This window comes from Nycticebus coucang, chromosome 3 (assembly GCF_027406575.1).
Source record: "Nycticebus coucang isolate mNycCou1 chromosome 3, mNycCou1.pri, whole genome shotgun sequence".
NCBI lineage: Eukaryota > Metazoa > Chordata > Mammalia > Primates > Lorisidae > Nycticebus > Nycticebus coucang.
The window spans coordinates 157,876,876-157,904,401 of NC_069782.1; the positions used below are offsets into that span (position 1 = coordinate 157,876,876).

The following is a 27,526-nucleotide window of genomic DNA, read 5'->3' on the forward strand; positions in this document are numbered from 1 at the left end:
AGAAAATGAAAGGAAAACAAGAGTCAAGTAATCACAGATCAGACTGGGGCTGCTTAGATGGAAATCAGCTCGGGGTACTGAAGTGGAAAATGTTTAATTGAACTATTTCATTACGAGGAAGTTTATGTCCCCCTCACAGAATCCAAAATATTTGTTATCAGAAAAGCTATTCTTTTCTTCCCTTAAAAAATGTGGCCCTTTGGAGAGGAAATGTAAAATGGCATTCGCTCGCCTCTCACCCTTTCGCCCACCTCTGCAGCGGGCCAGGCACAGGCCTCCTCACACCTGTCGGCCATGTCGGGTGCACAAGGTTTGGGGCACCCAAGGTCCCCCCTGCCCAGAGCACTTGCTGACCCCAAACCAGAACCAGTCCCGTGGCCCCACCCTGAGCAAGGCTCCTCTTGCTTTTACTGACCTTGGGTAACCTTTCGGGATCACCCGGATGTCTTGGGATCACTTTCTGCAACCTCTGAAAGCCGTAATCTATGGTTGGTTCATTAAGGGCTGCAACAGGACACAGAAACGCAGATCAGGTTAATTACTTTTACGTCATCCATTACCGGTTCATTGCACGCGTACAAATAAATGTGTGTTTCTTCTCGCACATTCTCTAAGGCAAGCACCCTTGAGACGCTAGCTGTGTCTTAAGGAAAGCATCTCCCCCCTTTCTTTTGCACATAAAAGCAATGATTATTTCTAATCTATAATTAGACCGGAAGCAAGTCAAAGGGTCCTTGATTCACTGTAAAAATGACTGTGCAGTCAGGAAGTTACAGGTCTCGGGGCCACACATGGCCATCACCACCGCAGTGATGTGATGTGATGTCTGCATCACGCGGTGCCTTCTGCACCGGCCAGGGATTTATGGGAAACTGGCAATTATGACATATGTCCAGCTATTGCTAGCCTCAGATTTATCCCTGTGGTCCTTTTTTGTCTAGCATATTGCCTGAGCACAAACCAGGCAGGAGGAGCACTTACTCTTGCAAAGCCTTAATAATCTGTGAATGGCTGACTACAAACTGATGTAGAGCACTATCATTCTGCAGCTGCAATCCACCAGCCTCACAAAATTGCCGGCCACAAATAGTAATTAATCTTTTTATCCCTCAAATTGTAATTTTGACTATGAACTGTGCGTGGCCATAAATCAGCAGCACACGCACTGTGTACAGTGCATGAATCACGGCCGGGACTCCATCCGACTGCACACACTGTGTTTAACAAGCTTTATAAGGAGCCATCGGGCTTTATTATGGCTCTGCCTGACTCCAACAAAAACTGAGCCCGCAGGCCCGGGGACGCGAGTTAAGATGAAAATACTTATTAGAGTACATTACTTCTTGATGTAGACACCGGTTTTCTGTGGAGTAACTCCACGGTGCACGGAGCGACATAAATCAGGGGGTTTTCGGAGACTAATAAGACCCGCCGCCATCTATTCATTACCCGGCCCGCCATTTGGGCCATCACTCATTAGTAATCTGATGATTAACACCACCCAACTCAGCAGGTCTGCACAGCTCAGGGAAACACAAAGGATGTGGCTTCCTATGAGGAAGGTTAGGGGCTGCCTCGGAAAGCGCTCTCCAAAATAATTGGTCACCGTTATCCTCGAGTGCTCAGGCCCTTGGCACGTCTCGTAAGCAACACAGAGAGACTCACATGTACACTCGATAATGCGCCTGGAAGTTGAGGAGCACAATATGATTTGACATTCCATCATACATCCCGGAGACAAAGGTCCGCACAGGAATGTGAAGTAAGACATTTTCTTGTTAATAAAGCATTGATCCGACGTATTGATTTTACATGACATGGCTTTTGCTGGGATTTTGCCCTCTTTTTTCTTTGCAAATAGTAAAGCTCTTCAAAATGCCTCGGCGTATGTGACATGGCAAAATTTCTAACTCTCTGTGATGTAAATTCTATATGTGTAAAACCACTTCATAATCAGACCATTAATCATCAGAAGCTGTCAGCGTTGACTTGGGGGACAATTTGTCATGTCTCTGCCTAGGCCCGGGCCAGGGTGTCAGGCACAGCACAGGCGGGCAGCAGGGCGCATGGGCGGCCTCTCCAGCCTCACCAAGCAACTTGGTCCAAACAGGATTAGATAAAGTATTACATTTCTTGACCAGGGAACAAAAAAGGTGGCCCACAGTGCATTTCCAGCACGCCAGGTCTCTCCTCTCTCCCAGCTAATCACCATGACTGTTTGACTTAATGAATCGGCCTCATGAAAGGTGATCAGGAAAGATAGATGGGCGGCCGTTATTGATTTCATGCAAATGCCGCTGACAGGTGATAGGCACTTTAATGCAAGCTTTCAGAAGCTTTATGACTGGTAATAACCATCCACTCTCATTCAGGGAGGGACGTTTTCCAGTGTTTCATTTGAACTGATACTCTTCTTCTAAGACCAAAAATATTTTAAAGCAGTATAAATATGAGGTCCCCTTTCACCTCTCGATTCAGCCTAAAGAGCACTCACGTCTTGAGAGCACTGCCAAGTGTAAGCAGGGGACTCCATTGGAGGTTTGGAGGTGACACGTCACTGTGCCACTGTAGGCCCCGCCGCCAGGCTGGATGCAGGCCACTGCGAAGGGGCTGGGCTGCTGGCCCTGCTTTAACTCCCTTCCAGGAGCTTGCTACAGGCAGCCTGGCGAGTTCACATGTAAGAATTTTTAAAGGCCCTTGTCTGCCTATTGCAGGAGAAGTGACAAGCATTCAGGCATCAGAGAGGTTTGTGAGCACTTGGGTGGGGTTATCCGATTTGGCTCCATGCCTCCAAGAGCAGTCACCTCTGCAGTGACAACTGGGTCCTGCCAGGCTGGCCTACGGCACTGCCCAGAACCTGTCCCTCCACTCCCAACACCTGGCAAAGTCCAGGATCTTTTGAGACTTCACTGGCAAATTCTACAACAGGAGGAGAAAGCAGAGGGCTGTCACACACATCTAATAAACCCCAGCGAGCCGGGTTTACAGGCAGAGCCCAGCCGCGCCAGGGCAAGGCGCGGGCACGTCCAGTCGCAGAGCCCCGAGCCAGGCCAATCAATACCACTTTCCTGTTTTAGAACTGGGTAATTATGAGGGGGAGAGATTGGCTGACCTTTCACCTGCACTGCATTACTCTGCTGATATTAAGATAAATTGCCTGATTTTGGGTAAACATATGCTACGATTCAAACTGTCAGCACCGGTTTGCTCAGGGATAATTCGTATTGATCCCCCGGCCTCTTCCCAATTCTGCTTACTGACCTCATGGATAATTAGAGAAGGAGCCTTGGGTGAGCTGAGTTGGGGATGAAGAAGAAATATGAAGAAGAATAAGGCAAATTTGTTTTATGTTAATATTTGTCCATCCTCTCCCCCCCCACACACATCTTTCAGCATCACAAGAGCTGTAAATTAATGTACTTGGTTCCCAAGCAATTTATTCCCAGGAATTATTTAGCAGTATGCTTAGTCTCCCAACATGTGTCACTGGGTTAAATTAATTTAAACTCTGCCTTAAACACAACAAAAACAAATGTTATTTTCTGCTGAAGGGGGAAAAAAAAATACGTATCTCAAAGCGTATTGTGAGCACCCAACTTTCCACACGGATGGCCCCATATCTGCCTGTGAGAGAATGAGTTTTATAATAAGTGCCCCCCCAGAAGTAATTAGTGCCCATTATTTGTCCTGAATTCAAATTTCACTCTGATGGGCTGCCGAGTATAAGAGATGAATGTGTGTGCAGAATTGTATCGTTTAAGATATGTCAGATTACAAGGCTGTTGTATCAAACGTCATAAAACAAATCTCCCCTGTGAAATATCTCTTTATTAACCCGTGCCATAAGATATTAACATTCCTCATTTAGTGGAGGGCCTTTTATCTGTTTCAAATACATTACTCGTCCTTTTAGAGATAAACTGTATTAATATCCATTTGAGTAGGCTACCGCGGCCTAATGCATAGTAATTTTTGTTGGAGAGCTTTTATTTTAGAATAAGAAAATTACACAGCAATAAAACCTGAATGAATCAGAAGCTAGAATAGCCGGGAATCACATTCCATGCCAAATGAGGCAGGCAATCAGGCAGTCTGTGCCAGGCCAGATATCCGCCTATCACATACAGACCAGTATCCAGCAAGGGCATGCAAATAGAGCCTGACACAACCACATAGACCCAATGATTCCGACATGCTGGAATAGCCTACAGCTCGGGAGGATACATATTTAAATGTATTTGAATGTACTGGAGTTAATCTTGTTACTTTACATGCATTAAAGTCATAGCAGAAGCAGCATTCTAAATATTTAAGCCATGCCCGTGTACTGGGGGATTAATCATACCGCAATTGATAAAATTTTAACGGTCTGTGATGTCAGGTCGAGTTGGGATTGCTGCAGCTAATGTGGCAGCGGATGGCACCAGGCGCTGAGCCACAGCTGTGGCCAGGGCAGCTCCGACTGGCCGCCGCAATTAGAGACAGGCCAGCCGGCAGGAGGCAGTGGGGTTTTCTTTCCCGTGACATACACAGTTGCGGTTTTCATTTTGATGGCTTAACCTGCTTTGTCAGCCAGCCCTGCCCTGAGTTCGGTGTTGGTCTCTAATACCCCAAAATGCGTATGATTATTTTATCAGACCTGAAGAGCAAGTCCATTAACTTATAAACCTCATTCAATTAAATTAAGCAAGGGAACATGTTCAGTACTTCTGGGTTGATTTACACACATAAAACATTCCAGGTTGGAAAATACATATGTCTGGGGCCAGTGCGTGTTTTTGACAAAGAGCAGCACCCCTGGAAAGGAGATGGCCAGAGGAACAGGCTTCGATGCCGTTTGTGTAAGGGACGTTTATTAAGCAGCTAATACTCGCTCTGCCGTGGCTCTGCCCAGGTGTGGGGAACCCACCCCCAGGAGCATCCTGTGAGCCGCAGCAGAGTCCCCCATCCAGGCCTGGAGGTTTCCTGTCCACACAGCAGGACTGGACAGGAGCAAGAGGAGGGGCCACAGTGACAAAACTTCATTGTGACAGCAACCTCCTGACCACCCTGTCAGGGAGAGCTGGAGACCAGCCCAGCCCTCGAGCCGCATGCACTACCCGTGAGCACGCCTAGAGTCCATGGCTCTTCCTGCCACAGTGTCTCTCAAACAGCACCATGAAACTTGTGAGGGAGGAGACACCACGTAGGAAACGGGTACGCGCAGCATCACTTCGCCATTGTTTAAGCCGAAGCCCAGCAAGCAAAGAGAGATACAAGAAGTTTTCAGTTTAGCACAAATTCTCCTCCTGCCTGAAAACCTGACTACAACAATAAAAACAGGAAGACATTCATTTGCTCCATTCCAGCTGCTGGCTGCAGCTATTAAATGAGTTCCAGTTTCATTTCAATAATGATCATCTTCCTGTAACTTCCAATCATGCATTTGTCATAATGCAGTAATTTTCTAGCTACAAACAGACCCTCATAATGAGGCCGTTTTTCACATTAGCAACATAACTACATAATAAGAACATCTGCAGTTCCTTTTCTGAGGGACAAGGACGCACTTCAATTAAGGCGATCGGGATTGTTAAATAAGATATAGTATATTTTACTAACAGGGATACCCGGGCCCTGCCCCGACAGACTGTGAGCCGTCAGTGTGCCTGAATGAACACAGGTTGTAATGTGTAAAAATTAAATAAAGTAAAATTAAATTGCTCAATACAAAGACATTCCTCTAGAGGGTGTTAGTGATTTCAGTGACAAAGTGCTATTTGCTGACAAGTAGTTTACACATTAACCAGCTGAATCCAAGGGGGAAAAATGCCAATAGCAATTATATCACCTTGAGGTTATTAAATGTCCTACTGATAAGTAACTAGGTGAGCTTGACCAGGTGATAAAGACCGCTGTGAGCAAATGATTGTGCGGTGAAGAATGTCTCTCTGTCCTGCTGGTTCTCCAGATAGCTTTTCCCTCAAAAAATGACTGTATAAAAAGTTGCATTAAAAATGTGTGGCCAGGGGAGACAAAATTAATACTTCGCTCCCCCGAGGAGCCTCCCCCACCAGGACACCCTCATCCCTCCACCTCAGAAACATTACACAAAGTCTGCCAACGCCTGTTTTTCCTCCCTTTTTTAGGCTCTAAAATGATGCTAAGTTCTCCACTTTATCATCAACTGTCTCCACCAAGCGCATTTCATCTATAAGAAATTCAGATGCTCGGGAAATTAAAATTTCAAAGATCTGCTGCAAAAAAAATCAATGGGGCGAGATCAATGCTCATAGAAATTTCATGAACTTTGAACTGATCTGGGCATGATGATGAGCGGTGGCTGGAGTTTCAGGCGGCTGACGGCTCCTCGAGTGGATGAAAAGCAGCCGGGGCAGCTAAGAGGAGGGCTCTGTTTTAGATGGGTTTTTGCTTTCATATTTTGTCCGACAAAAAAATTAATTTTTAGTCTATTTCAGTAACAAGCAAAAATAGAAAAAAAAAATACCTGCCTTCCCGATACAACGTGTAATCCCCCGCTTCTTAAGAGCACCTAATGCTTTGCACATTAACGCAGCCATGAAATGAAATCGGTTCCCTTTGCAGCCGATTGCAGGTGCAAATTAATATTGTAAAATGAAGATCAATACATGGACAGGGCCAGATCAATAGTGGCTAAATTATTGCTGCATTTTCCTCCTCATTCAAGATGAGTTGTGTTTTCCTCTCAAAGTCAATACTTTGCAGCTTTTCTCATTAATTTCTCAATAAATTTGGCAATGAATTTCAATCACAGAACTCGGCAGGGTGAGCCAGGCATTGCGGTGTGCACAGCAAAACACAAAGGCCGTGCAGCCTCTGCGTCGTGCACTGGGCACTGCCCACAGGGGCCGGCCTGGCCCAGGGACAAACGAGGGGGCCTAAGGTCACCCCCTTCTAAACTACGAGGCTCACCCCGGTTTTCCTTCATAGCTGTGATGTTGGCTTTTCTAACATCCTGGCTCTTCTCACCCATGGGGCCCTCAAAGCCAGCAGGGATGGCTCAGACCCACCTGAGGTCAGTCTGGGCTTCACACTGGCTATTCCAGAATGCCCCCCAACCTGCCAGTTGCAGGTGTCTTCCAAGGATGGGAAAAGCGCTTGACTTCTAGTGGGAGTATTGGGAATGCCGCTCCAGTACCGCACAGGCAGCCGCCCACCGGGCCTCGTGCACAGGGACCAGCTTCCATTCACCACTGCCTGGCAGCCGACTGCACCATTGTGATGTGACACCAAACGCAGAAAAGGGGACAGCTCATCTTCCTTGTTCCCAAAATAATACCCTTGCTGACAACTGTTGGATTGCATTCAAACAATTCTGTTTACATACCTCAAAGAATACACAGGATTATGGCTTTTATAGTCATGGCAAAACTACATCTACGAAGCCCAGCTGCGCAGGTGGGAAGACCAAGGCACGTGGTGCCGCTCTTCCTGCCTCTGGAGCTGGCACGTGGCCCAGAGACAGGTGCTCTGAGGTCTGGGCACAGCCCTGGCCATCCTGTAACTCGCACCCGCTACAAAGCCTGTTCTAACATTTTCACCTCTGTCTCTCAGCACAGACAAGCCTGTAAACAAAAGGAAAATAGACTCCATCCCACAAAACTCATCCTCAATACAATCAGAAGGTCACATGCTGTCTAGAGTTCTCCTCCTCTTTATACAAGAAAATTCAGGTGTCTCTGTGTCATCAAGCCTCTCAGAGACTTTTCAGAAGGAGCTGGGAGGTCTTACAATCCCAGCAGGAACCAGAACACCATGTGGGGAGCTGTCCAGGCGATGGATTTGCACACTTTAAGCCAACGGAAAATCTCCTCACAGAAGTAAACTGAAAAATGAGCTCTGAAAGCTCAACCTCCCACTCCCAGTATAAGTGTCCCTGCTACAGCTGGGGACAAGAGGAAGGATTTCCTTCTGTGCCTGGGCTTGGCTGAGCTCCAGAAGGAACACTTTTCCAGCCAACCTTTCACTTGTTCAGGCATCCACTCTCCTCCTGGAAGGGAGAAGGGGCCTCTGCTACAGGCCTTCCCTGTGAATTCAGGGGCACTGCACACAGTAGGTGCCCAGAAGGGCTGAGTGACACCTGCCTGGCAGGTGGAGACGCCTGGCCAACATGGAAGGCATCACATTTTTGATTCTGAGAAGCGAAAGTGCACAGAACATTTCTGACATGTCCACACAAAAACACATTCATGAACGATCATGGCAGCACTTTTTATAATATCCAAATATCCACCAACAGATGAATGAATAACCAAACAAACAAATGTGGTATGTCCATACAAAGGAACATTATACAGCCATACAAAGGAATGCCATTCTGACCCATGCTACAACGTGGATAAACCATGAAAACATTTTATGCTAAGGGAATAAAGCCAGACACATAGAGCCATGTCTTGTATGGTCCCTTTTGTATGAAGCGACCAGAGGAGGCAAGTCCAGTGTCAGAAAGGAGATCTGTGGGGTTCCCAGGGTCTTGGGAGGGGAACACAGTGGAGGTGACAGCCGATGGGCACAGGTGTCTCTTTCTGTGTGACAAAAATGTTCCTAAACTGGACTGATGGCTGCGCAACTTTGCAAACATGCTAAAAACTACTGAATCACACATTTGGGGTAAATTTTAAGATATGTAAATTATATATGAACTGTTTTTACTATTTCTAATCCGAATTAGGATATGTGTACTAAGGGAAACACCTGCCAGGGTCTGAGCACTGCCTCCAGCCCAGGGCAAAGCATGGAGCCCCTCGCTGGCCTGCAGGAGGGTCAGGCAGCAGGCAGGACACCTCGCTCCTGGGGAACGCGATGCGGTTTCCCAGTCTCATCACCCTTTCACTCTCCTTGGAGGCCTTTTTAACTCCTGGTTGCTTGGGTTGCATAATAAAAAGGAAGGTTCTAAGGCAGAGCCTCTAAAGACATCGCCGAGACATCCCTGAAAACAGTCCTTGAACATGGCATGCTGAATGCGCGCCTCATGTAAAAGTTTCCCTACAGGGCCCCGAATCCCACGCTGTTTGGGGAGCCAAAGTCCACTGTGTCCTCATGAGACCTCTCTTCCCTCCTGTGGCCGGCCCAACCCCACAGTGGAGCACCCAGAGGTGTAGTTTTGCACAGCCACCCCGCGCCCTGCTCTCAAATCCCATGTCTCTTCAGTTGTTCCTGTTCTCACAGGACTTAGCACCTTCTTCATTATGATTATTTTATTAACTTCTTTTCTATATCCTCTTTCATTCCCACAAGACTCTGAGTCAGCGGGACTGCACGTGTGGCTTCTACATCAGACATCCGCCGAGAGCTGCCACAATGAAGATGGAGTTGCTTCCCTTGGCAAAGAACCTGCTGACAGGGGGCAAGGAGGGTGGCCCACATGGGCACCTACAAGCCCCTCTCTGACTCCTCCTCCATGTTCAGCTGAGTACCTGGCCCAGGTAGGCCTGAGGCAAACAGTGAACGCTATGGCCAGAAGCAGGTCAAGCCACAGTATGACCTTCAACATCATATCACACCTGGAAGATGAGCCGCTGCTCTCATCTTAAAGATCATTCCAGTCAGTTGGTATTTTCCAAGCACACAGGAATAGCACGGGTGGTTGTGGGACATGGGGAGGAGGAAGGGGGGCTCACAGCCCACTGGTGGACAGGGCTCAGCACACGGCAGGTATCCACAGCAAAGACTACACAGGCCCTGTCCTTGGGGTTGTAAACACAGAACATCCGTGTGTGAGCGTCCCACATGCAGGGAGCAGGGCCAGGCTGTAGCCCCGGTCCCCATGCGGAGTTTGGCAGTGGTATAGTTACCTTCCCTTCAGAGAATTAAAACTAAGCTAACTTGATTGCCATTTTCACACACGGCATGTATGCAGTCTTTGGGATATGCCACAGTCTAGTGCCAACTGTGTTGTAGAGCCATCTCTCTGTCCCCCTACCTGTCCCAAGAGGAGCCACAGCCCTTGCCTTAAGAGGCTGGAAGTTCAGTGGCGACAGACCTAAAGGTTACTGGAGATGTTTCTGTACCGGGAATGTGTCCATCAGAAAGAAAACAAAACACCAAGTTGGTCTTCTAAACTAGGGCCAGAAGTGATGCATCCGACTGACCCCTGTCTGGTGCACAGGCTCATGTGAGCCACAAGGACAAGGTGCTACAGGCCACACCCACCTCAGGAATGAAACAAGAGGGGACAGTCCTGACAGGGGCCTTCTCCTGGGAAGACAAAAGGGGGTGAAAAGATGGAGACAGGGTCTGGCAGAATCCCTCCAAGTCCAACCCGCTGGGTTTTTCTGACTTTAGGCTTCCTTGATGTTCATCAGATGCCTGGAATGTTTCAGACCTGAAGAGGCTCAGAGATGCTTCAGGGCTCACTTCGTCCAGCCACAAGTTTCCACATGTGGAAGACTTGAGAAGGGATGTCTCAAGTGGCAGTGAGAGGTTGGGGTCTGGAAGAAAAGACGGCCCATGCCACATGGCACCTTGAAAAGTTCCCAGAAGATGGTTTACACCGACGCTTACCAAGATGCACAGCAGCCTACAGTCTCAACTGCAGCATCTGTGTTGAAATTCGGCACACTCTGAATGGAGCCTTCCAGGGCGTACACACCTCCAAGTGCACTCACCTCCCTTGTGAAGCCAGGTGATCCCACGTGCTCCGTAAAAGCACTTGAAAACTCCTATTTCATGTTTCAGTCCACACCCCTGACTGATGGCCCTCCCTTTTAAGTTGACAGTGTTTTATTTAAAAACCATTCTTAGAAGAATGAGACCCCCATCTCTAAAAAACATCTAGCCAGCATTGTGGTGGGTGCCTATAATCCTAGCTACTCAAGAGGCTGAGGCAAGAGGCTTGCTTGAGCCCAAGAGTTTGACATTACTGTGAGCTATAACACCATGAACTCTACCCAGGGTGACAGAATAAGACTGTTTCTCAAAAACAGACATAAAACCATTCTAAGAGAAGAAGGCTACATCCCACTCATTTTGCATTTCCTACAACAAATAAAAAAGGGCCCACTGATTCAAATGATAATTTCTTCTTTTTTGTTTCTTTGGGGGTTTTTTTGAGACAGAGTCTTACTCTGTCACCCAGGCTGGAGTGCCGTAGTGTCACAGCTCACAGCAACCTCAAACTGGGTTCAAACAATCCACTTGCCTTAGCATCCCAAGTAGCTAGGACTACAGGTACCCAGCTCCACGCCTGGCTAGTTTTTCTATTTTTAGTAGAGACAGGTTCTTACTCTTGCTCAGACTGGTCTTGAACTCTGGAGCTCAAGGGATGTTCCCACCTTGGCCACCCAGAGGGCTAGGATATACAGGTGTGAACCATCACCCAGCCTCAAATAATTTTGTAAAAACGTTTTTTCTCAGGGTACACTTTCATAAACGACGCCTCTGCCTAGAGCAAATGTGTGTGTAGAGATCTCAAGACCTTCCAGAAACAATAACTTCTCATGAAACCACAAGTGGCCCCAAGCCCAGTAGAATCTCTAACCTACCAGCAAGACTCACGCCAAAGCGAAACACGCTCCCCATCGGTTTCCAACTCGGGCCCTGTGTCCAGCTGAATGGCCCGGGCAGGAGGAGGCCTGTAGCCAGTGACTTATGAGTCAGAAAGGGGAACAGCAGTGTGGCTGGTTCCCATTCCTGTTCTTCTAGGACCACAGAACACTGAAGAAACATAAGGTTTCTTATGTTTAAGGTTCTCTGCCGGGGTGAAGTTCCAGGGCTTCCCGTGGTCGCACCTTTGCAGAGTGCAGCTTGCAGCCTCAGCGTCACACCTTGCCCTCCCTGCCATCGTTCTGCTCCTCAGCTGGCCCACATCTTTGTTCTGGTCTTTTTGTTCACTTCCCCCACAAACCCCCACCATCTCCCGGACCAACTGGTTTTCAGAAGTGCATCCTTCCCAACCCAAACTCAAAAAAAATCCCAGGTGTGGCCCTTTTCACCCACGACTGTCTTCCTGGTAGCCTCCAGAGGTCCACTGCAGGGCGAGTGAGGGAGCAGGCCTGGCGCACCTGCCTGGTCCGGGCCCTGGGGGACTTAGGCCAGGTCTGCCTTTGTCGCCCACATTCCCACAGTCACTAAGTGAAACCTGACGACCCTTTTGTCCTTTAGGGAAGATGAATGGCTGTCTCCTCTCTGTTGCATTTTGTCAGGTTTGGTGCTGAAGAGTCAATAGCCTCACCTTGACGTGGAAACTTCGTGATTTATCAGTTCGTTTCTCCTCCTGGGTGAGTGCAAGCCCGACAAGTGCGGCCAATCGGGGTGCAGGGAGCAGACTTGGTCACAGCCACTTGGAAAACAACCAAAGACCCCTCTGATGACAGACAAATGCGTCTTGTTAGCAACAGCCCAAAAGCGCTTGACTTGTACTAATAACAAAAAGGCCAAGCTGGTCACCGTGGGTCTAAAGACGAAGCACCCTGTCACCAGCCTGGTTGGGAAATTAGCAAATAATGTTCTTTTCCTTGATAAATGGGTGACAGCTCCCTCTCACCAATCATTTTTAACATTTTGATGCATGCCTACGATCCCACTGGAGGAGCAGAAAAGTTTACTGGCCCTCAATTTTCAGATGATGAATGGAACTCTCTAAATGTGCGATTTCTGTATGAGGTATAGTTCATTTTAAGCAATTCTAGTAAATGGGTGTCACTGATTAGGACAAATAGTCTGCTTGTGCCACAGCACAAACGGTGTGTCTCGCTCTCCTGGCCTCCTCCGAGACAGGAAAGAGAGGGACAGCAGTGACCCTGGGAGCCCTCAGGGCCCGCCCCTTAAAGGGGCACGTTAGCGGATCTCACTCCGGCCCCCACTTGGCATGCCGGCAGGTTAATTGGTCACCGTTTGCTTTCATGCTGTGCTGCCCCAGTGCACAGGACACCAGGTGGCAACCCTTGCTCCCTTCCTTTGCAGCTCTGCCTAAGGGGCCCTGGGGACACGTGAAAATGACCCCAAGGATGGCAGGTTGTCCCCAGTCCCAGATGAAGGGTTCTGAGGCAGTGACACACAGCACTTCAGACAATGTGAGGAAATTCCACAACTAAAGCAAAGGTGTTGGGCACTGTTGGGGTGACCACCCCAGTTCTGGGCAGCTCTAGCATCCATCTACGTAGGGCTCACACTATTCTCTAATGTGACGAGCATGGTGCCCATAAAAGCAAAGGTGTCTACTCTCCAGGGGCTCCCTGGGAAGGACTGTGGGGCACAGACCCCCTCCAATACCTGGACAGACTCAACTGTTGAGGTAGACCCAGAACAGCAAGGGGGTCACAGGAGGCCGCTGCGGGCACGAGCCCAGCATCAGTTGCCGTGAGCCCCGGGCCTCACCGGCCAGGCAGGTAAGAATCACCTAATGAACTGGGCTGAAGTTTCCCTAAACTCTAGAACCCGTGAGGAAAGTGTGTGTTTCTCACATCCGCATTTGCGGTGAAAATTTTATAACTGAAGGAATCAAGTGGTTACCCGTCAGGAAGGCATTAGCATTTAGCATAGTAAAAACAGTATGATCTGTGGGCTGCAATTAAGAAGCATTTGCTCTGTGGGTACAAGTCACCTGTTTGAGGAACACCAGAGAAACACCGGCCTGTAGGACAGCTATCGGGTGCTGGCCACGGCCGGAGGGCGCTACTGACTCCATAGTGTGGACAGCACTGCGTCTGAACACATACAAAAATCCTCAAAACACTTCAGAAACCTGTGTTGTCACGGGGCAAGGAAAGTGGGGCTCAGCAGTGGGAAACCCTCACTCCAATAGTACCAGGACAGCTCTGTGGGGACAAAGTGTCACTCCTTGACACATCACCAGTTTTAAGGCACCATCTGACTTTAAAAAAAAAAAGAAAAACAAATTGTTAGCAATTACTGGTTGAGCAATGACTTCACAAGCCCGAAAATGAACGTACATCTTTGTGCAGAAAATAACCATTTATATGTCCCAGTCTAGTGAACGCATCACAGAGCCGGGGTGGCTCAGGTGCTCAGCTGCCTGGGCGCCTAAGTCCAGGGTGAATGTGTTTGCTCTCAAAGGCCAGTATCTCATTCCATAACTGGGTCCAGACTGTTGCAGATGACATGTTGACTCCCAGTTAAGTTGTAATAATTTCTTTAATTGAGCAAAAGAAATCTTGGAAATGCAGGTGGGCCCATCAAACCTTTGGGTGCAGGAGGTCAGCAGCCAGAGCCACCCAAGCCCCACCCCTGGTGCCCCGTCAGGCTGCCACGAGTCAAGCCACCAACTGGCTCGGTGCTTCTGTTTAATAGGAAACCATTCTGCCAAATGGAGATTTAAAGAACAGCAATGTACACGTTGGTGCCATAATGCTTCACACTTGAAAATGTGTCTGTAAAAGTAGTTTTTGCAATACCATAATTTCAATTAGAAGCATACAAATTCCAATCTGTCTTAATCAAATAACACCGTAATGCTTATATTCTAATTAAAAAAATAATTTCTTTTATTACTCTTAACAATTTGATGTTTCCACTGGTGGAATTATGAATGCGAAACTGCTCCATCTGCTTGTACTGTGAGTTTCTCAGGTAGGATATTCCAGGACTGTTTTAATTATTATTAAACAAGCAAATGGTACACTATTAGACAAATATTAAAACAAGCATTACACTCAGTTATTAATTTGCACTATTCACTTTTAAATGCAGCAAATATCTCATTAATTTAATTTTAGGTGCCCACCAGTTTATATGGCATTTTACAGTCTAGAAGGCAATTTACTATTAACTGGCAATTACATAGAGAGTGATTGTTAATTCTGCTCCTAAGTGCTAGCCGCTTGAAAATTGTTCTCTCTCTCTAATTTCTGACCTTCTTACAACAGGGGTGAGGCACTCAGGGAATACAGAGAGCCAGGATGGAAGCGCCGGACATGTCACTCGTGACTCATTCTTTTAATTCACCGTGCTAATCAACTGAACTGCCACCGCCTCCCAAGGTAATTGTGTCTTTACAGGAGTTGAAAGCACCAGGCAAAGGGGCCTGGGTGGAGGGGCCTCCCGGGCGGGTGAGCGGAGGGCCCACTCTGGGGTGACTAATAGGGTCTGGTTCTGGACAATCTGGTGTTTCTCAGATCACTGTAAACAGATCGTTTAGGCCCCTTGCAAAGTCCCTCCCAGCCTCTGGAGGGTGGCAGGCGGCCCCCTCCCCTGAGCTCGGGTTCATTATCCCGCAGCAGCCCGGGGGCCCCCAGCCGGCCTCACGTGGGGAAGGTTAAATGTGAGGGTGTCCCACAGCCTCTGGGGCTGGGGGAGCTGATGGGAACCAGACGCCCCAGGGACGGTACCCACCTCCTGACATCCAGAGGGGCTGGCTCAGTTTTCAGCAGGGAGTGCAATTCCCGGTGATTACCTCATTGTCCCTGTCAATTTCAGGGCAATGCAAATCAGACAGAAGCTTCCAGGTCAGACAGGTTGTGACCTCACCTTTCCTCTGCTCCCTGAGAGCACAGAGCAGTATCCCTTACATCACCTTTGAAATGAATATTCCTGATAATGACTGGGGTGTGGGGCAGGCAATAAATTGGCCTCCAGTAGGAAAGGCTGAGCTCCCCGAAGAACCCCACTGCAAACACCCATTCCTGGGGGAACATCTTGACAACCTTGGGCAGCCAGGGCCCTGAACTTGTGCCTTAGAGAAGACACCACACCCACTGCAGACATGGAAGGTGGGGTCTGGATGGTCCAGTTGGTGGCTAGAATTTAGGGAGATGCTGCTTCTTTAGGGGAAGGAGAGGGGACACCCAGCCACCCGAAGAGACCCCTCTGGCCAAGGACGTCATTCTGCCTGGGTGGAGGGCAAGAGGCTGCACACAGCTGCCCGCTCAATACCCTGGCCCAAAGCAGCAAGAGCAAGGCCGGAGAGAGCTGGGAATTAGGGGATGTGGCCACTGCAGGCCTCTGCCACATGACACCAGCCAGCCAGTGGCAGGCAGCCCCTCCTACCCTCCACACCACGGCTGTGCACAATGCTGAGCCCAGGGCCTCCCTCTGCAGCGCCAGGGACAGACTCCTCAGCAGACAGCAAGGGAAGGAGGGAAAGAAGCTCTCACATTGCCTCTAAAACAAAGTCTTACTGCTAACAGCAGCCACACAGACACACCCACCTCCAAAAGCCTGTGTATGCAAAGATGTGATCTCTCTGAAGGCCCCAGCAGAGCTCACTCAGGACGGCGGACAGTGGGAACAAGTGATGCATTCATCCACATCTGTGCAGAGCTGGCTGGTCTTGCCACACCAGACACATGCTCACTTGGGCACCACAGACCGGGACCCCACAGCAGATACAAGAGCCCATTCAGGAGCCCATCCCCAACACTCACCCTGCAGCACAGGTGCCAGCTCAAAGCTCAGGAGCAGCTAATAACCATCCACACCTCCACAGAGCTGGGGACTCTTTCAGGACTCCTGTGGACCCCACAGTCCACTGTTCACTGAGTGTCCACCATGGTTCAGACTCTGGGCTGACCCTTGCCAACACCCTCTCAGGGAGATCAGAGGGGGAACTGGGATCCAGGAGAGGAAGGAAGCACACATCAAGGTCCCCCAGCCAGCACCCCCCAGGGCAGAGTGGGGTCTGTCTGCAAACCCTGGGTCTCTGCACAGGGCCTGCTAGCCCTACAGCCTGGTTCACAGACGTATGATTCCCACACCAATGGCTAACATGAGAGGCATACTGATATGTGGACACGTGAAAATGACCCCATAGCAAGGGCCAGAGAGGGCCCCAGGCCCAGGGCAGGAGTCTAACTTACCTCTCCAGGGACGTGGTACCCACTACAGTTAGACTTTGCTGCTCAGCAAAAGCACTGACTGGTTGAAGTACACATTAAGTGTTCAAAAGACACCCCAACTTTTACAACCCCAATGTGACATGTCTTTATTATTTAACAAACTGGGAGCCCCTGAAAACTGGAGGAGCTGCCCTCTCTCAATCTCTGGGTCTTACAAAGAAGACAAGAACCTCCAGGTCCCAGTGCAGCCCCATCAGTGTTTTGCTATGCTCACTTCCCAGGGTCTTTTGGTAGTTCTGGGCTCCTGGTCCTCATGTGCTGATCCCAGGAGTTTAAAAACAGGTAAAAGCAGGTACCATCCCTCCCACCCTGCCCACACAGAGGGGCTGAGCAGTCGAGCTGCATGCCCCTGGGACAGCCGCTAGGCTCTCTCCAAGGACCTGTCCAGGGGCACCCCCAGGGGACATTGGGCCTGCTGGTCAGCAGCCCATGAGAGGACTGGCACCTTTCCTACTCACACAGTCCTTCCTGAAAAGGGAAGAGGATGAATGTCTCCTGATACCTCAAAGCAGAGGGGACCCCGGCATCCTCCATGTCACCTGCTCACTGGACAGTGGAGAGGATCACATCCCACAGGCCTCAGGGCTACCCCAGGGGCTCACTTGCACACAGGTCAAGGCCACAGACATACAACAAGTCCCCGTCCCTTTCACCTTCCCCGGGTGTCAGCAGGCGCTGTCCAACCTTACAGACACTTCAATAATCCCAGCACTCTGGAAGGCCGAGGTGGGAGATTGAGATCAGAGGTCCAAGAACAGCCTGAGTAAAAGTGAGATCTTGTCTCTATCAAAAATAGAAAAAGAATAGCCAGGCATGGTGGTCAGGTTCACACTTGTGTTCCTAGCTACTCAGAAGGCTGAGGCAAGAAGATTCTTGAACCCAGGAGTTTGAAGTTGCTCTGAGCTATGATGATGTCATTGCACTCTAGTCTGGGGCAACAGAGAGAGACTCTGTCTCAAAAATAAACAAAACTCTTTAAATATTACAGCTTTTGGTGTTGGCTAAGGTTAGAAATCCTAACGCAGACATGCCTTGAGTCGAAGTTTTCTCATGACGCCTCTCAGAGTATCTCTGACAAGCTGTGCTAAGGAAGCACCTTACAGAGCACCTGCACCTGCACAGGGCCATCTTTCCACCCTCAGGAGTTGGTCCTGGACCTTGAAGACTTATCACGTAAGGTGTGAGGCTCCAGGAGGGTGCAAGATAGAGCGGTCTGCACCGTGTTCACTGGGTACGTGGCATGGGCTGGTGACTCATCGCCTCTCTGGGCCTCAGCCTGTGCCACAGAACAGCAGCAACGTTACAGGGCAGAGGCAGGAGTTGGGCACCCAGGGTCCCACATGGCGCTGGGCCCATAGGCGGCTACTCCAGTGGAACCTGGGAGATACCGACACCCCCACCACTGCTCTATTTTACAGGTGAGGGGACTCTGGCCCAAAGGTGATGCGGAGGACCGGGGGATGCCCAAGGTCACACGGCTGTTAGGGCTACATCCATCCACTACCATTTCAGAAGAAGATGTGGAAAGCACACACCCGACTAAACTCAGCCCTTGGACCAAGGGCTCCTTGCCCATCCTCCCCCGCCCCAAACCCTGCGCCCGTATACACAGGCGGAAGGTGACAGGCAAGCGTCTCCTGTTGGGGAGGAGGCATCCACCACTTTCTGTGACATTGGAACCGTGAACTCACCGGTGTAGACGAAGCGCCCAGGAGCACCTTTGCAGAACTGCTTGGATTTGTAGGAGAGGGTGACTTCAACGACTCCAGGAATGTGCCGCGGCGGGGTCTGGACACGGATGGCATGGGGAGTTATCAGCTGCAGAAACCACACAGAGACAGGCGGTCAGCAGCGCTGGCCATGGGGGGGTGGACACTTGCCAGTTGGATATAATTACCAAAATGAGCGCAAATTGGACCATCATCTCGGAATGCCCCCTTCTAGCTGTCACCCAGAGACTCGGGACCTACAGTGCTCTTAAAGAAAAATATCTGCAAATGATCCTGGGTTTTAGTTTGCAGGAAAGGCCACAGGGCATCATTCATATGAAAATTGCCACCATATGTTTCCTTAAACCTGCTTCCAGTAATTCTAGCACTAATTGTTCCAGGGTACAGGAACCTTCTATGGCGAGTTTCAAGCCCAAGGGTTGCCGGGCAGGGGGGCGTCCTATACCCACCCACGGGAGAAGCCCCTGACACAGGCAAACTGTGAACTGTCTGTTAAAAGGGGATTCTGCCACAAGGTGCCTCATGTCAATACACTATGGACAGCTCCTCAAACCCCCATGAGAACAGCTGCCAAGCGGGCTCACCTCGCTCCACACCAGCATTGTCCCGAACACAACCTGCAGCCCGTCAAAGAAGTTGTCTCCGATTATGATCACGGTGGCGCCCCCCGTGGTCCAGCCTTCACTGGGACTGATGGCCTTGATGCAGGGGGTGGCTGCGTGCACAAGACAGAGGAGGCCGACTTAGAGCCCCGTCCCGCCGCCACGCCAGGCCACTTGGCTGCCGCGGGAGCAGAGGCTGACCGTTTCTCCGGGTGGCGCGCAAAGGGCAATCGTAGATCAGCGTGTTGATGTGTTTAAAGCAAACTACTAAATGTTTTATAAGCAAAAGCTGAGCCGCAGAATACTAGTGAGCAAGAAAAAAAAAACGGCTTGATATGGCAAATTATGTGTCAGGGCAAATATGACTATTACAAATGATTAAGCCGCACACGCATGTGGCATGTCGATTTATCTGCTCTGCTGTACAGATCTAAGCAGAGTCAATCAAAAGGTTGTTGAAGGAGACGGAAGAACAAACTCCTTGCATTTCGATTCCTCATAAGCAGCTAATTGGGTTGGGTTTTTTCATCCGCGAACTTTGCCTTTTGGTTCAAAACTTCATTTTCCTCTGTCACTCCACAATTACTACTTTTCACTTTTCATCAGGAAAAAAAAAATCAAAAGCACTATATTAATACTTTTGTCAAAGGTACACATTTTACATCTAATATTGTTTGTCGACAGGAATCCCTGAGCCGCTGGCCTGACCTCTCTTTGTCTCAGGAGCCCTCACATTTGCATGAGTTATTACAATGGTGCCGCCGCACCAGTGCCAGCGTGGAGGGGCCCTGCTGGGGGCACGCAGACAGCAGAAGGGCGGCAGAGGCCACAGCCCAGGGAGACTAGCAGGCAGGAGGTCCAGCATGAGCTCTCAGCAGCCCTGGGCGGGGAGGCCAGGCTGGGGCTGAAGGCTGTAGGCCTCATGGAGGCCATCTCTGTTCTGGCTTTGATCAGCCCTTCCTTTACACACTGTAGCAGACCTTTGTAGCTGCCTTTGATGGCCTCGGGTATGCAGACTCCTGTGCAAAGGAGGTGCTCCTCCCACGACTGCTTGCCCCCCACCAGTAAAAGGCCGTGGGCTGCTCTGGCCTGCAGGTGCCTGGTCTGAGGCGGTGTCCACAGGACCCACAGGCCTGCTGTACCCTGTGGGTGACCACAAAGAACAGGCTGGGTGGGCCTGTGTGACTGACAGCCATGTGCCTGCTAACATTTAGACACAGTCACACTGCAAATGGCGGAAGGCCCAAGCCTCAGTCCTCTGAGAGAAGAGGGACCCCCCCCCCAAGCCAAGCTCTGGGACACCCAGGGGTGCTGTCCCTTCTTCCTCCTAGCTCTGCTGGGGTGTGGCTGGGCTGTGAAGATGAGCTGTAACAGTTAAAGGAACCGGCCCAGGTCTGAGGGGTACCCTCCTGTTCTGGTGCTCTTCCACCCCCCACAATAACCTTAGGGGGATTTGTCCAAAAAAGTAGTAACTAAGCTTGGTAAACAAGCAGTGGCTTAACCAAGCCGCCCCAGCTCCTGGTTCTGCTCCCTCCCAGCTCCGCAGCTGCAGAGGAGAGTCCTCCAAAGGACATCCTGGGTCCTTATTAGGTTGTTCATCTTATTTGAGCTCCTGTGTAGCTTGGCTTCAGATAAATCATCTTTCTAGACTCTGGGTCAGATCTGGTCGCACGTCTTTATAAGCGGGAGTTTTCCGGAAGCCTGCGTGCGTGCGTGGCTTCCCTGACGGGTCAGAGGCAGCGCTCTGCAGACACTGCCTAGTTAATCACCATTAGCTATTGTTGTTTAGAACACCGCCGACATGCCACCTTCCTTTGTTTGCTTTAATGTTGGACTAGCGGGGGTTATATTTGCTCATTCCACGCGCGTCTCCCTCCGCAGCAGAGGCACAAAGCACACACTGGGAACCTGCCCTTAACTAGCGCTGTTGACTTCATGCTAATAAGTTCATACAAATTTTCATTTCTGAGGCTTCCGAATGACATTTGCTTTTCTTAATTGCATGGAGAGCATTTGAAAAGGATCAGCTCTCTAAAGACTGACAAGTCTCCTCCAAGGGGGTGACCTTCATCAGCACAGCCAATTATGGCAAATAATTCACAAAAAAAAAAATTACAGTAAACAAATTTACTTTGGAGGTGAGAAAAGAAAAAAAGAATCCAGGCTCTACTGTGTAGAGACGCTATCTGGCAGCTGTGGCCCAGTGGAAAGCCACATCATCTCGGAATTCGTAAGGCTTCTCTGCGGAAGGACAGCGCAGGCCTGCCTGGGCCCCCTTGCTGCTGATAGCCATCTTCCCTCCGCCTGTATTTGCATACATTTCAATACACACAGAGAGGGGACATGTGTTCAGTGGGAACCATAGCAAAATGAATTACACAGACAGCGTTGGAGATCTAATGATATACGGGGCACAATACACTCCAGCAGATGACAGGAGCTGGCCCAGCAGCTGAAGAGGAACAGAAACGTGGTGGGGCGAGGGAGCCCCCAGCCTCTCTCCCCAGCCAGGCCTCATGGTGGAAGCAGCCTGCACCCAGGTCCTGGATTGTGAGTTCTCAGCACAGAGTGGGGCCCAGGGCTACCAGGGTCCAGGGGAAGGAAGCGTGGTGTCTCCCTGCGGAAGTGACACACACTAGTGTGACCTGTTTTTAGCTCTGAGGATGCTCTCAGCCTACGTGGGAGAAGAGGCACTCAGCACTCACTACGAGCACCCTCTGTGACACTGATGACCCCTGCCAGCCTTCCCTTCAGGCCCACAGGGACTGGCTTATGTTGGGGCCAGGAAGCCCAGCGGCTGGGAGGCAGGGACAGTGACTCCAAAAAGTGAACGTGACTCAACTTAGAAACCAGTGCTAATGACCAAAATATTTGGTTTTCCCTTTCTTTCTTTTGGGGTCTCTCCACCGTACCCAGTATTTCTATTAGTAAACAGCTTCCCAGGCCTGCCTCCTGTTAATCAGCGCGCTCTCTTGAGTAATATCACTGCATTGACACCTCCCCTACATCCACAATGCAGAGGCCCTCAAACAGGCCTAATCTTGCCTCATGAAGACTTCTTTGTTCTGCCTGCTAAAATGTCTTGTAATTGTGCTTGGGATGTCCAGATGGCTGGCTGATACTCCAGCTGATAGGATTATACCTTTACCTCTCCTAGGGCCATCTGTTCGCTTTAACTCGCTAAAGCCCCGCAGCCTGGCTTCAGTAGTCCTTATTGCATAAACCTAACCGCATTACGGCACTTGGCATGCAAATCACCTCTGTGCAGCAGGCCGGGTGCTGGGCAGGGCTTGAGTGAGGTTTAAACAGGGTTGGAGTCGTTTATGAGGGGACAAGTGACAAGGAAAAAAAATGAAAGCCTGAGTTCTACTGTCCTGTGCTGGAAGGTGGAATGGTTGTTTTCCTTCACTCGTGCTCAATACTGTAAATAATCTGCCTTGCTTTTTGTGAGCTCAAAGGACGCCGTGGCAGACATCCACGGCGGCAGCAGGGGGAATTGGTTTACTTGGAAACCATCAGCGAGTATGTACACACTGCTGGTGAATATTAGATGATTGGATAATGAGGTGTTAGCTAGTGGAGGCTGCAGGGAAGCACAGATCTGTGGTTTTGGGGGGCACTTTCTCCTTAAAGAAGGTGGGGCTGATTCCAAGCCCCTCTCCCACCCCTGGGATGGTATGAACCTAAAGGACTACGCCGTCAGACCCAAACAGAACTTCCTAGGTGTCCACTCTCTCAGGAAGACGGGAGCAGAGAGAAAGCCCTGACATTTTTCCTAGGGCACTTGATAATTGGGCATTAGTTACAGGAAAACAATATAACCCTGCTCTACGACAAATGCCTTTTCCTCAAAGGCCTGTTCGTGCTAATCCTACTTCCATGTTAAAAGGAGTAGCCACTTTCTAGGGTGGGACAAGATATTTCCATCTCTTGGAAGAAAGTGACTTGGTTTAAATGTTGATAAAATATGGAGAAACAAACATTAAAAAAAAAAAATCCTGTGCAAGACAGCTTCTGCAAATAGCTTTTGATTCGTTTGGCTTCATCTCCAAGGTACCCACTAGTGGCCTTTATTTTTCTAAATGCTACATTTTCTGCTTACAGTCAAATGCTTTTTCATGCTACTTACAAAAATAAATACTTGTACTTTGCTCAGATCATAATAGCTCATTAGAAGAGGCTGATTTTGGACCCAGACTACAACTTAACACCAGAGGGCTGAGGAGGCCTCCCTGAACCTATCACATTGCATGTGGCACTCTCTGGGGAAGCAGAGAGCTGAGGACCAGGGATTCAACCCTCTTAATTGTGAACCTCATTAGTGATGGTTGCTAAGCAAAACACACACCTACCTTCAGTGCATAGGAAGGAGATAAACAATACGTCACAGACTCTAATGACTCTGGTGCTCAGGGCGACCTTTAATTATTATATTTTTGTTCTCTTATACCTTAGTCATTAATGTAGAAAAACAAATTAGTTTATTTTTGTGGACCACAGCAGATTCATAAATTGCCTTCCCGTTTTTATGTCTGAATCATATTTCATTCTGATAACTGGCGTGTGTTCCATTCACTTCCCTGCATCTGTGTCTGTCTGCCTCACGCGTGACTCCAGAATGTAGGGCCTCGGATAAAAGATCTGTCTTAAAACCATGTAGTTTTATGGGCTCTTTGCTCTGAACTCTTTACTGTTTTGTTCACAATGCCTTTTTTAAATTTATTTTTTATTAAATTGAGTGCACAATCCGCTTGGTAAAGAAATTCTCTCACTTTGCTTTCTCAACAATTCACGCTGGTCAAAATCTTGTGATTATTACAAAATCGTTAATGGAGGAAATGATCTTATTTCAAGGGAGTATGTTTAATTGTGGGTACTACACAGAGTACGACTGAGGATCTGGGTGTGAAGCCCGCTGTGTCTGAACCTTTCTAACTTCCAAGGACACCACTTCCTACTGACCACCCTTATGGAAACTCTTGTCTTCCAACAAGCAGAACCAGAAGTCGATCACTTGGAAGCATTTGATTTAAAAAAAAAAAAATACATTTTACGCTGGCTTCCCCTCCCACACACACACACCCAAGTGTGCATACATGTACACACACACAGGCACACATACTCTAACAGTGGCAGAAAGTGGCCCTGGCAGCCCCTTCTAAGCTGATTGGACCAGGATGTGACCACCCACTGACACACACCACAGATCTGGGGATGAGCTGCTGAATCGGGCTTCCAACAAGCCAACATAAAACCAAATAAATTAAAATTGCAAGAAAAGCTATAAGGAAAAGAAAGCTTAGAAACAAACCAACCAGTAGCATGAAGGCTTTGGCAAGTGAGGGGAACACCCGCGTGGGGCGAGTGAAGGGAGTGTTGGGGGAGTGCACACCCACCTCCCTCTCCACTGTGGGGACGCACCCTCACCCTGCCCGAGCTCGGGAGGTCTGACCAAGGGTACAGACTGGTGACAGCAACTCCACGGAAATCAACATAAAGGATGATGCAAAGAAAAAGAAGCATCGCAAATAAAAAAAAAAGACATGTAACATGTGCCTACCATTTTCCAGATAAGAAGGGGCCGTACCTTCTGACGGGTCTAGGCGGCGGGCCCGCCTCCCGTGTTTGGAATTGTTGTGCACAAACATGTTGTCTGACACGGCCAGCACGTGGCCGTCCACGTTGACTGTTGTTGATACAACGACCTGCAAAGATGAAGTGGGTTTGAAAATGGAGTTGGCAAAGGAAAAGCACGGCTACCCGTGAGGCAAAATAAAAGCCATCTTAAACACCGCGGCACAAAAGGAGACTTTGCTGGCTCCTGGAAATTCTCCACTGATTGATGTGCATTCACAGCTTTTTTGGCTAATGGGGGTGGGTGGGTTGTTTTGTTTTCACTCTAGATTGCTTCTCTTCAAAACCCGCTCCACTAATTACAGTTTAATCTCCTATTATGCTAACAAGTGAATTCAATTCAGAGAAATATTCTTCTAGCCATTAGCTCCAGCAACACCCCTCTAGCCACTCATTTTAAAGCCGCTGTTTTGATTGATCTGTTCACACATTGATTAGATAGTTTATCTAATTAAAATCAGTTCACTTGAGACTGGCCTTCCTTGAAGAGCAGGGAGGATTCAGAGTTGCCAAAAAAAAAGGCTTCATAAATCAGGAACATTCCTGCTACCCACATTTCACCAGCCAGTCATCTCCAGGTCAATTTTACAATGATATTTAATGTCTGGTAATGAACTTTTTTGCATCTGAAAAGACCAAGTTGAATATGAATAGTGGAAGTATGTTCAATTCAGGAAAGGTATACTTTCTCAAGTTCTTGCAAAGGGTGGTAGGGACCCTGGTATGCGGAGGGAATGTCCTTTCTGTTGGAATGAGAGGCTCCTACTCTTTGGTTCAGGCTCAGGGGATGGCCAGGGGAGAAGTCATAGTTGGGGCCTCCCCACTACCCTGTCAACTGCCTTGTGGCGGAGATAAGGACTGTCAATGCCACACAGGACTGCCCTGCTGACTTCCCGGGCAAGTTCCTAACAAGCAGCCCAGAAAAGGTACCCCTGATGGACTCAGGAAATTACAGCGTGGCTCTGAGAGTTCTCTTCAACAGAGGTGGGTCCATGTGGGGCATTAATTCCCGACCAGCTGGATCTGAGCCCAAGTTTAATCTGGATCTTGAAGCAGGATTCCTGGGACTTGAGTCCAGCATGGCTGTGTGTCACTGTTTGGTGTGGACAGACTCGGCCAGCTCTTCAGGTGGGCACTGCTCTGGAGCACCATGGCTCTCCAGAGCACTGGGCAGGGGGGCAGGGCAGTGGGGAACCAGAAGGCATTTCCCGCCAATATCCACCTTCCCTACACGGCTGGACAAGTCAAAACACCCCATGCCAAGTGAACTGTCAGAAGCCAAGGCTACCATGGGCCTTAGTGAATAACAACACATCCATGTCGGTTCATCAGAAGTGAGGAACGAACCCCACCCATCAACACAAGAGGTCAAGAACAGGGAAACTGTGGGCAGGGGACCTGGGGCATATGGGAGCTCTTCATTATTTCTGAGAAATTTTTCTGTAAACTAAATTGGTCTTTAAAAAAGCCTATTAATAAGATAACTAATAAAAGATGAATAGAAGTAACTAAAAATAAACACACAAGTATACAGGGGTTTTTTTTTGCAGTTTTTGGCTGGGGCTGGGTTTGAACCCGCCACCTCTTGTATATGGGGCCGGCGCCCTACTCCTTTGAGCCACAGGCGCCACCCAGTATACAGTATTTTTAAGGGGTTAAGAAAAGCCAAAGCTATGTACTTACATGAGAATACATGTGAGTAACTGATTTTCTCAATTTTTAAATCCCACAGGATGATGAGGCATGGATGAGACATGCTGCAGTCCCCCCAAAGCTCCCTCACTGGGGCAGCTTCCTTGACAATTCCCTTCCCCTTGGGCACCCCTAAGATCGTGGATGTTTCAACATCAGGCCACACTCAACCTCAAAATATTGTCAGTGCCGCCTCAGCGTCCCCAGGTCCAGTCTCAGGTATCTAAGCCTCTCCCCTGACTATGGTCATGGGCATTGCCCTCTGGATCCCTGGTGGGAGGTGGCTTTGCTGTCACTTGGGTGCCCTGGGGCCAGCAGCCTGTGCCTAGAGTTCAGGGGCTGTTCTTATGTTCCTGGCAGTCTGCCGACCAGGCCCAACCCTGGAAGGGAAGGAACACATCCTCCTAGTATGAGACGGAGGTCCATGACTAATGTCGGGCACAGGCATGACCCTGTTTTAGTTCCTAAACCATGATATGTGAGAGAAACAAGAAAAGGTAGAAGGAAACATTAAAATGTTAAAAAAGACACAGTCTTTGCTCTGCCATCTCTATATAGGTCAGTCGCCCAGGGAAAAGAGGGCAGTCTGGCAGAGAAAGCAGACAGCTGAGTTTGCTTGCCGCCTGGGCCAGGCCAGCAGCGCACTTGCGGGACGGTGCCGAGACTGTGAAACAGCTGAAAACCTGGAGCAAGCCTGACACCCTCTCAAGTCCAGTTAAACCTTCTGAGAGGCCGGGAGATTAGCTAAGAGACCAGGGGAAGTCCTGCTAGTGAAGATGGGCTCCTCGGTCGATCACAAGATCACTTGTGATGGACGCTGCCTTTGGGCATCGGCAGGACAAAGGACATGGCCCCTCAGCCCAGAGCGACCTCTACTCTGCTTAGACAGATCAATATCAACTGTGCCCTATGAAGCCTGGTGCATGAAAAATGGAAGCAGGCCTGCCTGTGTGCAGGAACCCGGTCCCCAGCACAGAGCGCTGCGGTGGGCCCACCTGCCTTCTCTGCTGGGCTGCCTGGCACAGACACAGATGTCTGTCACTCATGGGGC

At 49.3% G+C, this 27,526-nt stretch overlaps 1 protein-coding gene across 10 annotated transcripts in view; it reads right to left on the reverse strand.

The window, feature by feature from the left end:
- Window positions 1–27,526, reverse strand: part of EBF3 (EBF transcription factor 3) — a 119,309-nt gene that overhangs the window by 12,072 nt on the left and 79,711 nt on the right. For 6 of the 10 annotated variants that reach the window (XM_053584309.1, XM_053584306.1, XM_053584305.1 and 3 more), the window contains exons 8-11: window positions 24,710–24,854; window positions 19,132–19,262; window positions 18,509–18,635; window positions 416–504 (exon numbers count right to left, since the gene is read on the reverse strand). In XM_053584309.1, the coding sequence (XP_053440284.1) occupies window positions 416–504; window positions 18,509–18,635; window positions 19,132–19,262; window positions 24,710–24,854 (492 nt within the window). The remainder of the gene's footprint in view (window positions 1–415; window positions 505–18,508; window positions 18,636–19,131; window positions 19,263–24,709; window positions 24,855–27,526) is intronic. The other 4 variants (XM_053584310.1, XM_053584308.1, XM_053584307.1 and 1 more) reach the window with 1 other exon arrangement.